This window comes from Phyllobates terribilis, unplaced genomic scaffold, assembly GCF_046119375.1.
Source record: "Phyllobates terribilis strain yellow unplaced genomic scaffold, ASM4611937v1 Scaffold_11__3_contigs__length_659146591, whole genome shotgun sequence".
Lineage (NCBI taxonomy): Eukaryota > Metazoa > Chordata > Amphibia > Anura > Dendrobatidae > Phyllobates > Phyllobates terribilis.
Window position 1 is genome coordinate 281,703,929 of NW_027362771.1, and position 15,848 is coordinate 281,719,776.

At 39.4% G+C, this 15,848-nt stretch overlaps 1 protein-coding gene across 2 annotated transcripts in view; it reads left to right on the forward strand.

Annotated features, from left to right (window-relative positions):
- Positions 1–15,848, forward strand: part of UCMA (upper zone of growth plate and cartilage matrix associated) — a 28,667-nt gene continuing 12,819 nt past the window's right edge. Inside the window, exons 1-4 of one of the 2 annotated variants that reach the window (XM_073650732.1) lie at positions 1–162; positions 2,756–2,821; positions 3,034–3,126; positions 13,343–13,441. In XM_073650732.1, coding sequence (XP_073506833.1) covers positions 105–162; positions 2,756–2,821; positions 3,034–3,126; positions 13,343–13,441 — 316 coding nt within the window. In that variant the 5' untranslated portion in view covers positions 1–104. Of the gene's footprint in view, positions 163–2,640; positions 2,822–3,033; positions 3,127–13,342; positions 13,442–15,848 lie in introns of those variants that run through there. The other variant, XM_073650731.1, reaches the window with a different exon arrangement.

Below are 15,848 nucleotides of genomic sequence, written 5' to 3' on the forward strand. Positions count from 1 at the left end.
AGATTCCAGCTGCCTGCCTCACCTTCCTATCTGACACATGAGGAATTTGTAACTTTTTCTCAGTCCCTTGCAGCCCATAGACAAGACAAGAAATCTCTGCAAAGATGAGCTGGAAACAAGTTTTATTCTTGGCAGGTGCAACAACACTGGTGCTTCTTGCAGGTAAAAACCATCTTCTAAATCCAGAGTCTGGAGGGTCTGAAACTTTGTGTGGTATTGTTGCATATGAGGGGCTACCTGACATGTTGTTTGTCGTTGCTCCCACATATGAGGGTATATTATTTGTCACGTCTAACAGCTTACCTGATATACTGGAAGATATTAGGGTTTATCAGAATAAACCCTAATATCTCCCAAATATGAAGTCTAATATATTCTGTAGTGATCTAGCATTTGATAGCTTATATAGTGTGCGGTTTTCCTACATATGAGGGGTCTGCCTGGTACATTGTGTGATGATTCTTTAGATATGGAGTTTATCTGATACATTGTATGATCACACTACATAAGAGGGATCCATGTTGTATATTGTGTGGTGTTTCTGCATATGATAGGTCTGACACATTAGGGGTATACCTTTATATATTGTCTTATACATTGTGTGATGTCTCTCAATAAGAGGTCAATTTGTTGCATTGTGCGATGTGTCTACATATAAGGGATTTATCTGATACATTGTGGGATGATTTATATGACGGGGGTGTATCTGATACATTGTGGATAATTTATATGAGGGGGGGGTGTATCTGATACATTGTGGGATGATTTATATGACGGGGGTGTATCTGATACATTGTGGGATAATTTATATGAGGGGGGGTGTATCTGATACATTGTGGGATAATTTATATGCGGGGTTATATCTGATACATTGTGGGATGATTTATATACGGGGATTATATCTGATACATTGTGGGATGATTTATATGCGGGGTTATATCTGATACATTGTGGGATGATTTATATGAGGGGGGGTGTATCTGATACATTGTTGGATGATTTATATACAGGGTTATATCTGATACATTGTGGGATGATTTATATACGGGGGTTATATCTGATACATTGTGGGATGATTTATATGAGGGGGGGGTGTATCTGATACATTGTGGGATGATTTATATGAGGGGGGGTGTATCTGATACATTGTGGGATAATTTATATGAGGGGGGGGTGTATCTGATACATTGTGGGATGATTTATATGACGGGGGTGTATCTGATACATTGTGGGATGATTTATATGAGGGGGGGGTGTATCTGATACATTGTGGGATAATTTATATGAGGGGGGGGTGTATCTGATACATTGTGGGATGATTTATATGACGGGGGTGTATCTGATAAATTGTGGGATAATTTATATGAGGGGGGGTGTATCTGATACATTGTGGGGTGATTTATATACGGGGTTATATCTGATAATTGTGGGATGATTTATATGAGGGGGGTGTATCTGATACATTGTGGGATGATTTATATGACGGGGGTATATCTGATACATTGTGGGATGATTTATATGACGGGGGTATATCTGATACATTGTGGGATGATTTATATACGGGGGTTATATCTGATACATTGTGGGATGATTTATATGAGGGGGGGGTGTATCTGATACATTGTGGGATGATTTATATGAGGGGGGGTGTATCTGATACATTGTGGGATAATTTATATGAGGGGGGGTGTATCTGATACATTGTGGGATGATTTATATACGGGGGTTATATCTGATACATTGTGGGATGATTTATATGAGGGGGGGTGTATCTGATACATTGTGGGATGATTTATATGAGGGGGGGGTGTATCTGATACATTGTGGGATAATTTATATGAGGGGGGGTGTATCTGATACATTGTGGGATGATTTATATGACGGGGGTATATCTGATACATTGTGGGATGATTTATCTGAGGGGGGTGTATCTGATACATTGTGGGATAATTTATATGAGGGGGGGTGTATCTGATACATTGTGGGATAATTTATATGAGGGGGGGTGTATCTGATACATTGTGGGATGATTTATATGACGGGGGTATATCTGATACATTATGGTATTTATATGTGAGTGGTCTATCTGATATATTATGGGATGTTTACATGCAAAGAGTCTATGTGATAAATTGTGTGATATGTATAGGGTGTCTCTCTGACACACTGTGGCATTCCTACACATAAGGGGTTTTATTGTGGGACCTTCATACAGATGAGGAGTCCATGCAATCTATATTCCAGATACTTACTGTAGTTTATATCATATATGAAAGAATACAACGACCAGATAAATTAGTGAATATCTAGTTTATAAGATCTTTATTTAAACCAGCTTACTTCTAAAAAGTGTTAGGTTTATGTGCTAATAACCACAGTAAGTGATTCACATATATATTATGGATGACATGAGTAATAGATGTATATGGGATTATAACATCTGTATTGTTGCTTCATTTCTTATACCATACTTACAGTCTTAGTGTAGATTCACATGAACAGTAATTTTACTCCCTGACACGGATTTAACTCTTAATAATTTTGCTAAAATACTGCGGAAAATCAAGAGCATGTGGGTTTTTTGGCAGATTTGTCAGGAGTGTAACATTTCAGCCTGTGTGAATCCACCCTTACAGTTGACCATGTCTTTATAAAGCGCAGTACATGAACTTCTTAATTGTACAACTTGTTAACCGGTTTCATATGAAAGTGTTATGTCTCCTGTTTGATTTCCCTCTAATTTCCTACTTTCTAGTTTTCCATGTGAGTGAAGGTGCTGCAGTAAGAAACAGCGATGATGGGGCAGCAGACAGGAAAGAAAGTAAGTAATGTTCACATACATAATACTTAGAATGCAACATACACCAATAAATTAAAATCACCCAAATTTACAAACATCCTATTCAGACTACTAGATACAAAAGACAGAAACAAGTGAATTTTTTCACCATTTTAGTAACTTAGTAAGCGGTTGTGTTCTAGTTCTGAATATAAACCTTAAAAGCCACTAAAGTGCACTCTATCCTTCCACAGGCTTGAAGAAGATTTTCATGCAGGAATCTGAAGCCTCCAACTTCTTCAAGAAACGTGGCAAGAGATCAACTAAGTCCCAGGATGAAATAAATGGTGAGAGTGTTTGCTTTTGATCCATGTTTATTTTTCTGCTCTCTGGTTTCCTTGAAATTTTTTAGGTTTCCTGGGGTCACCATAAAGGACCGAATTTGTTTGTTGCCATTGGATTATAAGACTGAATCTGGTTTAGTAGATTTTATTCTAATACTGATAACCAAATGTTGTAAATGTTTACGACAAAAAGCCTCTCAAGCTTAGACGTATTCGACGTATTCTTTTCTATTAATGAGTTTATATTTATTTAGTACAGCCCAGTAAGGACAAGTGATAGCATAGTACATGAGATTTATTTTGATGCCTGGGCTTCAGTCACACAGCCGATCCAAGTACATGGAGGCCGTATAGGGGCACACAAAGTCCCAGCTGCATTATGGTGGCTCAGTAAACAGGAAGGAAAAGCTTCTAGGGAAGAAGAAGACCTCTGTAGTACAGCACCTGTGGCACATCCTTTTTCCTTTTGATTACTATGGCACCTGAAATTGGAGGGATACAAAGATAGGATGGGAACAAAAAGATTTACATGGTTTGAAAGACTTGTAAGCGTGCGCCTCAATTTGCAGGACTCCATTATTCCAGAAAGAAGAGAGTAGCACATGAGCGGCTAGGCTACCTGTGAATTCACAGCGGCGAGGTGGCTCAGTGGTTAGCACTGGTGTCCTTGGTTCAAATCCCTCCAAGTACAACTTCTACAAGGAGTTTGTATGTTCTCTTCGTGTTTGTGTGGGTTTCCTCCCACCCTCCAAAGACTTAGTGATAGGGAATTTAGATTGCAATCCCCAATCGGGACAGTGATAATAATATCTATAAAGCACTGTGGAATTAATGGTGCTATATAAGTGAGTAATATAAATAAATGTTATCAAGATAGATTCTGTGACTATATGCCATAAAAGTGATACTATACGATACTATATGGAGGCCTATGTTGCATGCATTATACTATATGGAGGTCTATGGGGTGCATTATACTATATGGAAGACTATGGGATGCATTACACTATATGGAGGACTATGTGGTGTGCATTATACTATATGGAGGACTATGGACATGTATTATCCTACATGGAGAACTATGGGATGCAATATACTATATGGAGGACTATGGGATGCAGTGTACTATATGGAGGACTATGTGGTGTGTATTATACTATATGCAGGACTATGGGGTGCATTATACTATATGGAGGACTATGTGTTGTGCATTATACTATATGGAGGACTACTTATTTATTTTATTCACTTATATAGCGCCATTAATTCAACAGCGCATTATGGACACTGTCCCCATTGGGGCTCACAATCTAAGTTCCCTATCAGTATGTCTTTGGAATGTGGGAGGAAACCGGAGAGCCCGGAGGAAACCCATGCAAACACGGAGAACATACAAACTCCTTGCAGATGTTTTCCTTGGTGGGATTTAAACCCAGGACCCCAGTGCTGCAAGGCTGCAGTGCTAACCACTGAGCCACCGTGCTGCCCATGCCCACTATGGGGTGCATTATACTTTATGGAGGACTATGGGGATGCATTATACTATATGGAGGACTATGGGGTGCATTTTACTATATGGAGGACTATGTGGTGTGCATTATAATATATGGAGGACTATGGGGTGCATTATACTATATGGAGGACTATGGGGTGCATTATACTATATGGAGGACTATGGGGATGCATTATACTATGTGGAGGACTATGGGGTGCAGTATACTATATGGAGGACTATGGGGTGTGCATTATACTATATGGAGAACTATGGGGATGCAATATACTATATGGAGGACTATGAGGGGGCATTATACTATATGGAGGACTATGGGGGCGCATTATACTATATGAAAGGCAATGTGGGGCCTATTACACTATATGGAAGGCAATGTGGGGCCCATTATACTGCATGGAAGGCAATGTGGGGACCATTATAATATTTGGAAGGTTATGTTACGGCCATTATACTGTATGTAAGCAATTATACAGTGTGAAGGTTTGTGTGGGGTCTATCATGCTGTGTAGAAAGCTGTGTGTGGGCCATTATACTGTTTGTAGGGCTGTCTGGGGTCCATTATACTATGTCTCTGTAGGTATGTGCTCCATCCATGCATGTGTCGGTATATATGTGCTCCATCCATCCATGTGTTAGTATGTATGTGCTCCTTCCATGTGTCTATATGTATGTGCTCCGTGTATGCATGCATTTGTATGTAAGTGCCCTTTAAACATGTATTTGTACTTACGTATGTGCTCTGTGTATCCATGTATCTGCTCTATGTATATGTACATGTGTGTGTAACATGTAGTTTGTGTATATGTGTGTGTTTAGAATCCTCATTTATAAATAGCCAGTAGCACAGATGGGAGTCCATAGGTGTAAACATCAGAAAAAGCCCAAAGAATGAGCAAAATGCTGCTGTTTATTGGGTGATTAGATTGTTTATACCAGAACAAAAATCAATGTTCTCAGCAGCACATCGATTAGTACAAACTGCAGATATGCTGCTGATAACATGATACTGTATGGGGACAGATTGATCTATTAATGATTGTTCTGTGCCCATCATTCTTCCTCAGCCGATGTAAACAGGCCGGAAACAAGCACAGAAGGACTTCAATATTGTTGATCCTGCTCGTTTAATGGCCTGAACTCAGTGCATGTAAATGCAGCGTAAATATTTATGTGTGATGGTGCAATGTGTGAGCATTTGGGGCCCCACTTTAAACTTTTGCCCAGGGTCTTACTTTGCTAAAACTGGACCTGCTTATAACTTGAGTAATTGCTAAAAAACAACAGGAATAACACAGACGTTTATTCAATTTTCTTATTTAATTAACAATTATTCAGGAAATATTAACATCATCTCACAGCTTAATGATCCTATACGCATACAGACTTTTTTCCTTAACGGTCAGGTATTCCACCTCTGGCGCTGTTTTCATTACTCTGTACAATGAAGGACTCTTTTTCCTTTCACAGTATGCGTGCACTGAACGGAGCAGCTGAAAGTGTCTGGTATGTGCTGGGCAGCACCAGGCAGCTGCAGGAGGTGCAGGGCAGCACGGAGAAAAGAGTGAAGCTTCTAGTATTCTCTCCTTCAGCTCGCCTTACTCTCGTCTCATAGGAACAGTTTGCTGGAGAGGACGAGCTGCATGTTCTGATCTCCAGCAGACTTCGTAAAGGAACTTTTTTTTAAGCAATGTTTTTTAGGCTAGTTTCACACTACGTTTTTTTGTTTTGCCCTGGACGTATCCATTTGAATCAGAAATATAGACTTAAACCAATATGTTGTTATTTACATAGAATAGAATGGGTGAGACGGAAGTCAGATGAGTATACATTTGACATATTTTTGTACATATTTCTGTTTATATTCCTTAAAAAAACTGATCCAATCTACTGTGGTTTTATCCCTAAAGGTAACCTGTCACCTAATTCATGTTGCCCTGTCACTCCAGCATTTAATGTGTAACTATCATTTTAAGTTTTATTTCATAAACTAATGAACCAACTTTGTAATTTATCTTATCAGAGAAATCTGCTTCTTTCTGCTCTAGAACTGAAAATTCTCAATTCCTGGGTAAAATCTGTATTCAGTGAATACAGATTTTTACGTAACTGAGTTAAGATCCTATCAATAGCAACTACCCTCTTCTATGTAGAGGGGGGGTGGTAGGAGAAGCTAGAGGCTGAGCTCCTCCCTCCTCCCGTCTACATAGGATATGGCAGTTGTTTTTTTATAAGATTCTATCTCAGTAATGTAAAATTCTGTCTTCATTGAACACAGATTTTACCCAGGAATTGAGAATTTTGAGTGTGAAAGATCAGTCCAGTAGAAGAAAGTAGCAGATTTTGCTCATAAAATGTATTACAAAGTTTTTTATTTTCACATGTACTACTGCTAAAATAAAAATGAAGATGGCGGTTATTCTTTAAGAGAAAATATACTTAAATGATTTGGCCAGGGACCACAGGCAGAGATGTGTCTTGTCTGATGCCACCTGTGGCCGGCTACTCCCAAAGCTGCTGCAGGTGATTGATAGGTCTCTCACTGTAAAAAAAAAAATGGAAGGTTCATTTTTTTTAAACCCTAATGTCTATTAAAATGTAGGCAAGCATATTGCCTTACGTTTGCATGTCCGCTTTTTGATATGTTCTCTAAAAGGCAATCACATGATCTGCTATCCCTCCCCTCTCAAAGAGAATTCAAACAGATACAACGTATATGTTAAAAACTGATATGATTGCTTTGAAATGCATCCATTTGTATCAGTTCCACAATAAATGTTAGTTATAGTAAGAGCAGTCACCAATCCTCAGGCCCACATGACAAAAGATACTGAACTTGTAACCCCCTGTATTATTGGTTTTATCACAGGTAATATTTATCAATTGCATGACCATAGGCAGATTTGTTTTACAGGACAGTGGAGGAACGCAATTTGTGGTACCCAAGATACACCCTATTATCTGGTCCCTCCCTCATCAAATCAGAATTTTTTTTAGTCATTTGGTCATTGAACAATTTGGGTACCAATGCTCCCTGCCAAGGAGGGCCTGCTAATATCTCATGTTCTGCAAAACAATGGGACTCTTGTACAGGGGTGTGCCATTTTCATGCAGGCTGAAAATACTTTTTCAGGTATTTTCTTCAAACTGGGTCAAGGTATTAGAGGCAGAACATGTTTAGGATGCTACTACAGTTGTCAAAAAAACCAAGAGCAGGAATCTGGTTGTACTGTTCAGCAGGGGCGGACATTGACAGCTTGGGGCCCCAGTGCAAGAAATGTGTATGGGCCCCCCCTCCTTTTATGGCGACAAAGCTACAGATATATATATATATATATATATATATATATATATATATATATATATATATATATATACACACATATATTAATATATATACATACATACATACACACACACACTGTGTGCAGAATTATTAGGCAAGTTGTATTTTAGAGGATTATTTCTATTATTGATCAACAACTATGTTCTCAATCAACCGAAAAGACTCATAAATATCCAAGCTTAATATTTTTGGAAGTTGGAGTGTTTTTTTTTTTTAGATTTGGCTATCTTAGGAGGATAACTGTTTGTGCAGGTAACTATTACTGTGCCGAATTATTAGACAACTTAATAAAAACCAAATATAATCCCATCTCACTTGTTTATTTTCACCAGGTAAACCAATATCAGTGCACAAAATTTAGAAATAAACATTTCTGACATGCAAAAACAAAAAACAAAAAATTAGTGATCAATATAGCCACCTTTCTTTATGATGACACTCAACAGCCTTCCATCCATAGATTCTGTTAGTTGCTTGATCTGTTTTCAATCAACATTGTGTGCAGCAGCCACCACAGCCTCCCAGACACTGTTCCGAGAGGTGTACCGTTTTCCCTCCCTGTAGATCTCACATTCTATGATGGACCACAGGTTCTCTATGGGGTTCAGATCAGGTGAACAAGGGGGCCATGTCATTATTTTTTCTTCTTTTAGACCTTTACTGGCCAGCCACGCTGTGGGGTAGTTGGATGCATGTGATGGAGCATGGTCCTGCATGAAAATCATGTTTTTCTTGAACGATACCGACTTCTTCCTGTACCACTGCTTGAAGAAGTTGTCTTCCAGAAACTGGCAGTAGGTCTGGGAGTTGAGCTTCACTCCAACCTCAACCCGAAAAGGTCCCACAAGTTCATCTTTGATACCAGCCCATACCAGTACCCCACCTCCACCTTGCTGGCGTCTGAGTCGGAGTGGAGCTCTCCGCCCTTTATTGATCCAGCCTCTGGCCCATCCACCTGACCAATCAAGAGTCACGCTCATTTCATCAGTCCATAAAATCTTTGAAAAATCATTCTTAAGATATTTCTTGACCCATTCTTGACGTTTTATCTTATGTTTCTTGTTCAAAGGTGGTCATTTTTCAGCCTTCCTTACCTTGGCCATGTCCCTGAGTATCGCACACCTTGTGCTTTTTGAAACTCCAGTAACGTTGTAGCTCTGAAATATGGCAAAACTGGTGGCAAATGGCATCTTGGCAGCTTCACGCTTGATTTTCCTCAATTCATGGACAGTTATTTTGTGCCGTTTGTGGCCAACACACTTCTTGCGACCCTGTTGGCTATTTGCCATGAAACGCTTGATTGTTCGGTGATCACGCTTCAAAAGTTTGGAAATTTCAAGACTGCTGCATCCCTCTGCAAGACATCTCACAATTTTGGACTTTTCAGAGCCCGTCAAATCTCTCTTCTGACCCATTTTGCCAAAGGAAAGGAAGTTGCCTAATAATTAAGCACACCTTATATAGGGTGTTGATGTCATTAGTCAACACCCCTCCTCATTACAGAGATGCACCTCACCAGATTTACTTAATTGGTAGTTGGCTCTCAAGCCTATGCAGCTTGGAGTAGGACAACGTGTATAAAAAGTATCAAAGTGATCAAAATACGCATTTGCCTAATAATTCTGAACGCGGTGTATGTATGTATGTATGTATGTATAAATATATATATATATATATATATATATATATATAAAATCCTACATAGTCTCATTTATTATGTATATTACCGAACCTTATTACACAGTGCCATCTCTTGTTATGTACAGCACCATTCCTTACATATCAGATTTTGTACCTGTTTTTTTTATTACATACCGTCCTCTCTTATTAGATATTTAATGCAATGACAGCTGATGGAGCATGGGAAAGCTTCTTTTCTGATGGAGGAGACTGATGGTCTGGTCTTCTGCTGCTCCATCAATAGTCATTTTATATCTAACCAGAGAGAACTATGTAATAAAAGAGGACGCAGTAAAAAACAAAAATAACAAGAATATGCTATGTAAGGGACGGCACTGTACATAACAGCAGAGGAAGCTATATAATAAGGGACGGCACCATATACCACTAGAGATGGTACGTAATAGGGGAGGGTGTTATACGTAATAAAAGATGAAACTATGTAACCAACGATGGCGCTATACATAACTGAGTACACTATATACTAAGGGACTGTACTATACATAATAATGCTACATTCCTATATCCGTGTTCAGTCTCAGTGTGCTGCCTGCTTTTATGACGCATTGAGCATGTCTTTTTTTCATCCTGAAAATCGGATCAGAATAGGACATTCTTGGATCTGAGAATGAGATTCGTGAGGGTCAGTGATTTTCACGGATGTGTGAATGGACTTATAAAACTCTATGAGTATGTGTGCCGTCAGATAAAAAAATCTGTCAGCACACGGACATATGACACGAATGTGAGAATGCAGCCTAAGGGATTTACAGATAACATTATAACTCCAAGTAATACAGAATAATATTTACATTTAGGAACATACCACTGACGTCTCGCCTGATTAGAGTCGTTTTCTGCTGTTTGTTCTCCATCTGGTCAGACCTTCATGCCGACATCTCCCAGCCACGACTTGTCACAATGATCGTCACAGTCCTGAAAATACAAGGTCACATATATTGTATACATAAATGCGTCTTCCCCTCACTGCGCCTCTGAATACAGATATGTACCCCACCATTAACATGCTATTAGCCTTAAAGTAATCAAAATAAAAAGTGATAAGCAGTACTGTGCCCCCTATTAACTACAACCTCCACTGCCCAATAAATATAAATTATTCAGTCTCTGTGACTCTCCCCAATTAACTTTAAAGCTATGTGCACACAGAAAATATGCAAGGTTTTACAGTACAAGCAAAGTAAAGGAGATCCCTGAAGTCTCATGCACCTGTTGCTTATTTTTTTCCTTGCAGATTTGCAGCAGATTCAAATTTGCATAATGTCAATTCTTGCGGTGTATTTCACCCACACTAATGAGTGGGGGGAAATAGGCAACAAAAGCGTGTCAAAAACATGGCAAAAAAAATGTAGTTTATGCAGTGTTTTCCTGCCAACACATTAGGATATGCAGCAGAATTTTCTCCTGCAAATCCTGAACGTATGCACATAGCCTTAGTCCCTGTTCTGTGCGCCCCCCATAGCCTTAGTCCCTGTCCTGTGCCTCCCCCCATTCATTATAAGTCCTTGATAACATCATAATGAATTTGAGGGTGGGAGAAGACATTATCAGGTACTGAGAATCTTCCGCCACCTCCCAATTTATTACAAGTCCCTGACAGCATCTTCTCCCACCTTTCAATTAATTATAAAGTGTCCTATACACCTTACCCCCTCCTCTCCCACTCCCCAATAAATTTTAAGTCCCTGATAGTGTCATAATGAATTGTGAGATGGGGGAGGATGCTATCAGGGACTTGGCACCCTCCTCCACCACCCAGTTAATTTTACATCCATATCTAACGTCTTCCTCCCCCTATTCATAAGTCTGTTACAAGTCCCCCTTACTCCCATCCCAATCCCACAGCCCCTCATTGCCCCCCCACATCCATCATTGTCATCTCCACCACCCTCATCATTGTTCTCCCTCACCATCCCCATAGTCATCTCCTCCACCATTGACCCCGGAGCCTCGGGCTCTGAGGAATAGGCCAGATTGCCTTCATTATTAGCCACCTTGCAGGGGCCTCCCTCCACCTCCGGGCCCCGGTGCCGCTGCATTGGCTGCATCGGCGGTATGTCCACCTCCGCTGTTCAGTCTATTTCCTAAAGACCTATTTTTCACAGTAATGATTAAGTCAGAATTACATATCTGATTTCACAATATAAGTTTAGAGGGACACGGATTATAAGTTAAAAATGACTTATTTTTTAATTACATTAATAATAGCATTTTATGAAATATATCAATGTGACATATTCTTTTAATTTATCATCCCCTAAAGATGCTTCATACACAATCCACTATTTAGCACTACGTCTCCTCAAAGAGTAGAGAAGACATATTAGGGCCCCAAAAAAAACTGTATTTTCCTATTTTTGGCAAAAAAAAATGTATATGTTTAAGTGCACTCGTCATATAGTTAATGTTGCGATCACATTTCAGGTGCTTCAGTTATCCAATCATTTTTAGGATATAGGTCTAAAATAGAATAGGCAATTTATATAAAGTAGTTTCAAATAAGTCTGTTATACAATTCAACAACAAATATTTTTTATATTTTTTTTTAGCCTTAAACGATACATTGTCATCATAGAGATTGATGATGCTGGTTTGATAGTCTTGCTGTGAAGCCTGGAATGGCACCAGTATATGGATTCACATTATGGAAATCAAATGCCACCTTAAGAGTAACTCATTTTTTTACATTTTCAAACCAAAGTAATCATTTGGAAGTGCTTTAGATCGGTAGAGGTCTGGGGCCTTAGACCCCTGCCGATTGCTCAATATACTGTGCATTTTCTACATGAGCTGTCTACACATCTGAGTATGGGGCCCATAAACTTTCTACTAAGTCCATACTGAGACTGAGCTGTGTACATGACACAAGCAGAAGATGGACTGTAGCACATTTTTCATAATCTTAACAAATCTGCCACATCTGAACTGGATTTTAGGATCCTAAAACTACAAAATATAGTTTGCACTTCCTGATCCTCTTATCCTTGACCCCTTGCCAAGGGACAATGACAACTGCTCCAGTAACAGAAATGTCTGAAAGACCCTAAATATGTTATTGCAGGCAGACCATTAGCTGAATAAATGCTACTCAGTGATGGTAGGAACTACAGGTTGGATAGTGAAATGTGGCTTTTCAAATCATAAGACTTGGATCTGCCGTGAACACTAATTAAACAAAATCTATCACCATGTTTTTGCTTCCCCATCTGAGAGCAGCATAATGTAGGTGCAGAGAGCCTGATTCAAACGATGCGCCACTTACTGGGTTGCTTACTGAAGTTTTGATAAAATCAGTTTTAACTATTGCAGATCTACCCGTTCTCTGAATGCTGAGCTCTGTATAGCCCCGCCCTCATCACTGATTGGCAGGTTTCAGTGTACACTGTGCATAGGCAGAAACCTGCCAATTAGTGGTAGGGGCAGAGTCATGCAAAGCTCATGAATATGGAGGCCCCCAGCTGGCAAGATAACACATTGGCGCTTGGGGAAGGAGTGTAGTGGGCGATGGGAGCCCAAACAGATGCCCCACCATCGCTATAAGAGTGGAATTTAAGTAATTATAACATTTGCCCAAACAGATGCCTCGGCTTTTCAGTGAGCAAATCTAAATCAATGTGATCCTGCTGTACAATGCCTTCCTTAATTTTTTCCTTGTGTTCCAGCTGAGAACCGCCAGAGTCTGGCAGCAGATGAACGCAGGAGAGAGTACTATGAGGAGCAGAGAAATGAGTACGAGAACTTTGTTGAAGAGGAGCAGGATGGTGAGCGTCTCATATTTAGAATTGCTTGTTATATAAGTCTTTGCTTAAGAACTAACCCTAAAAATATACAGTGTATTGTGTGGATGGTCACAGCAGCTCCTACTTTGTCTACAACAAATCAAAGAACAAAAATAAAATGGACTGCTCCTGTCAGATTCTTATTTTCAAACAAGCAAATAGCCTCTACAGAGAGGAAAAGGACTTGAACTCTATAGCGCCACCTGTTGGAAGCTGCTATCCTTTGTCATTATCAAACAACACACCCAACAGAATAGAAAGGCAAAAAATACAGAATCGGGAGCATCCAGGATTAAATCCCCATCCACTTTTATTTTCCTTTTTGTGTGGATGGTGTGGTTTAAAAATGTAAGTGGAACATACAATCAGGGGCCGGCGTGCACTCATACTATAAAGTAACCACCATTTAGCAATTTGATAGGCCACATTGATAGTTTTATGATTGGTTTGAAGTTGAACAGGTTAGTGTTTTATAATTGTAAAAACTCCCACATGGACCAAAAAGGGATGGAAATAGGTTCTAGCATGCTGATAACAACCTCCCATTTTTTTCTAAATTAATGTGAAATAAAGAACACTGCACTCATTGTCATGTATTCTGTCTCTGACTCTGTCCAAACTGAATCCCCACTCCTAACATGTGTATTAGCAAATACTTGTATTCCTTAGGACCAGTGATGAGCGCAAGTGCTTGTTACTCGAGTATTGCGGGTGCTCGAGTGACATGTTCAATCCCCGCGGCCGCATGTTTCTCAGCTATTAGACAGCCACAAAACATGCGGGGATTGCCTGTGTTTGTCAGGTAATCCCTGCATGTTGTGTGGCTGTCTAACAGCAGCAAAACATGTGGGCGCTGGGAATCGAACATGTGACTCAAGCACCCGCATACTCTGTGCATACCCGAGCACCCTACGCAAACTCAAGTAACAAGCACTTGCGCTCATCACTACTTAGGCCATTACCATTCTGGAACATCAATTCTTAGAAGTATACATTGTGTCACTTTTGTTATTCCTTCTTTGTATAGTTTGACAGTGTCCAATTATTATTAACAGTATAGAGGTATGTTCACAGAGCTTTTTTGCATGTATCAAAATTGACAAAAAAAAAAACCTCAGTGTGAACATAACCCTAGACTTTGTGAAAGAGATGCAATTGACCATGAGAATTGTAACACCCAATTGTCAAATACATCATGACTACACAGAGACTTTCTGTAGCACTACTGGTTTATTTCAACATTGTCTCTAGATTTTGACAGAATCAATATATTGCAACAGTAGATCCATAGTTAAGCTGAAATAGTTGCTTCACAAAAACTGTTTTAGGCTAGGCCTTATTCATGCACTTCCAGGAAGGCTAAAAGAAGTCTAAGTGAATATGATCTGTAATTGGTATCTAATGAGTAATACAAGGATTTACTATGACCGACATATCAGGAGACTCAAAAGTGATGTTTTCTATGAATGTAGACTTCGCTTTACTTCTTCATCTAGGCGAGACTGCAAAAGACTACTTCTTTCGACAACTGTATAGTTTGTTGCTAAGACATCTTTGGCCCCTTGCTTTTGTATAGCCATCCTCAGTTTGTATAGATACACAAAATATTTGTAAGGTCTAGATTTAATTATGACCCCACAGCAGATCCTAGAAGGTCATTACCATATAAGAGGTAAGCGGTGTTGATGACTTCACATACCTGCCAGTATGTGTGGGCAATAACCATGTATCGTGCACTTGTGCATGAAGGTTAACAGGTATGTGCAGTGACAATGTCAATAGCACCGGTCACTTGCAGAAGTGATGCAGAGCTGGAATGCCCTTTTAAATAAATCAAAACCCCTCACTGACCCTTAATTCAGAACACCAAACCATTATACAAATGACCATACTGTTAACAAAACCTAGTATACGAAGGCCAATATTACCTCCATACTGTCAATGAATAAAAACTAAACTAAGACCAATATTACCACCTGTGATGAATGGCACCAGAGAGATCACACAGAATCCCAAATAGGATATAATTCCATGTCAATCATTGTAATCCCAATATTCTTCACACCACCGTATAAAGATGGATACAGGTTCTGCACAGCCTGTCTGCAGATCCTTCATAAGTGACTACAGATGTGTTTCTTAACGTCTTCTTTGATTGTAGTCACTTTCCTTAATCTCTATCCTGCACTGACAGCCATGAAGACATCTTCCAGACACATCACTGCAGAATTTGGAAAAATAATAAAAATTTGAGAATAGCATTTTTTTTTTTCCAATCTACTGACTAGCACGGTACAGAAATACATTTTTCCTGTAACAGAATTGGATCTTCTTTTGCTAATTACATTCAGCATATGGGGAACAAAAAGTATGGATCACAAAGCATAAG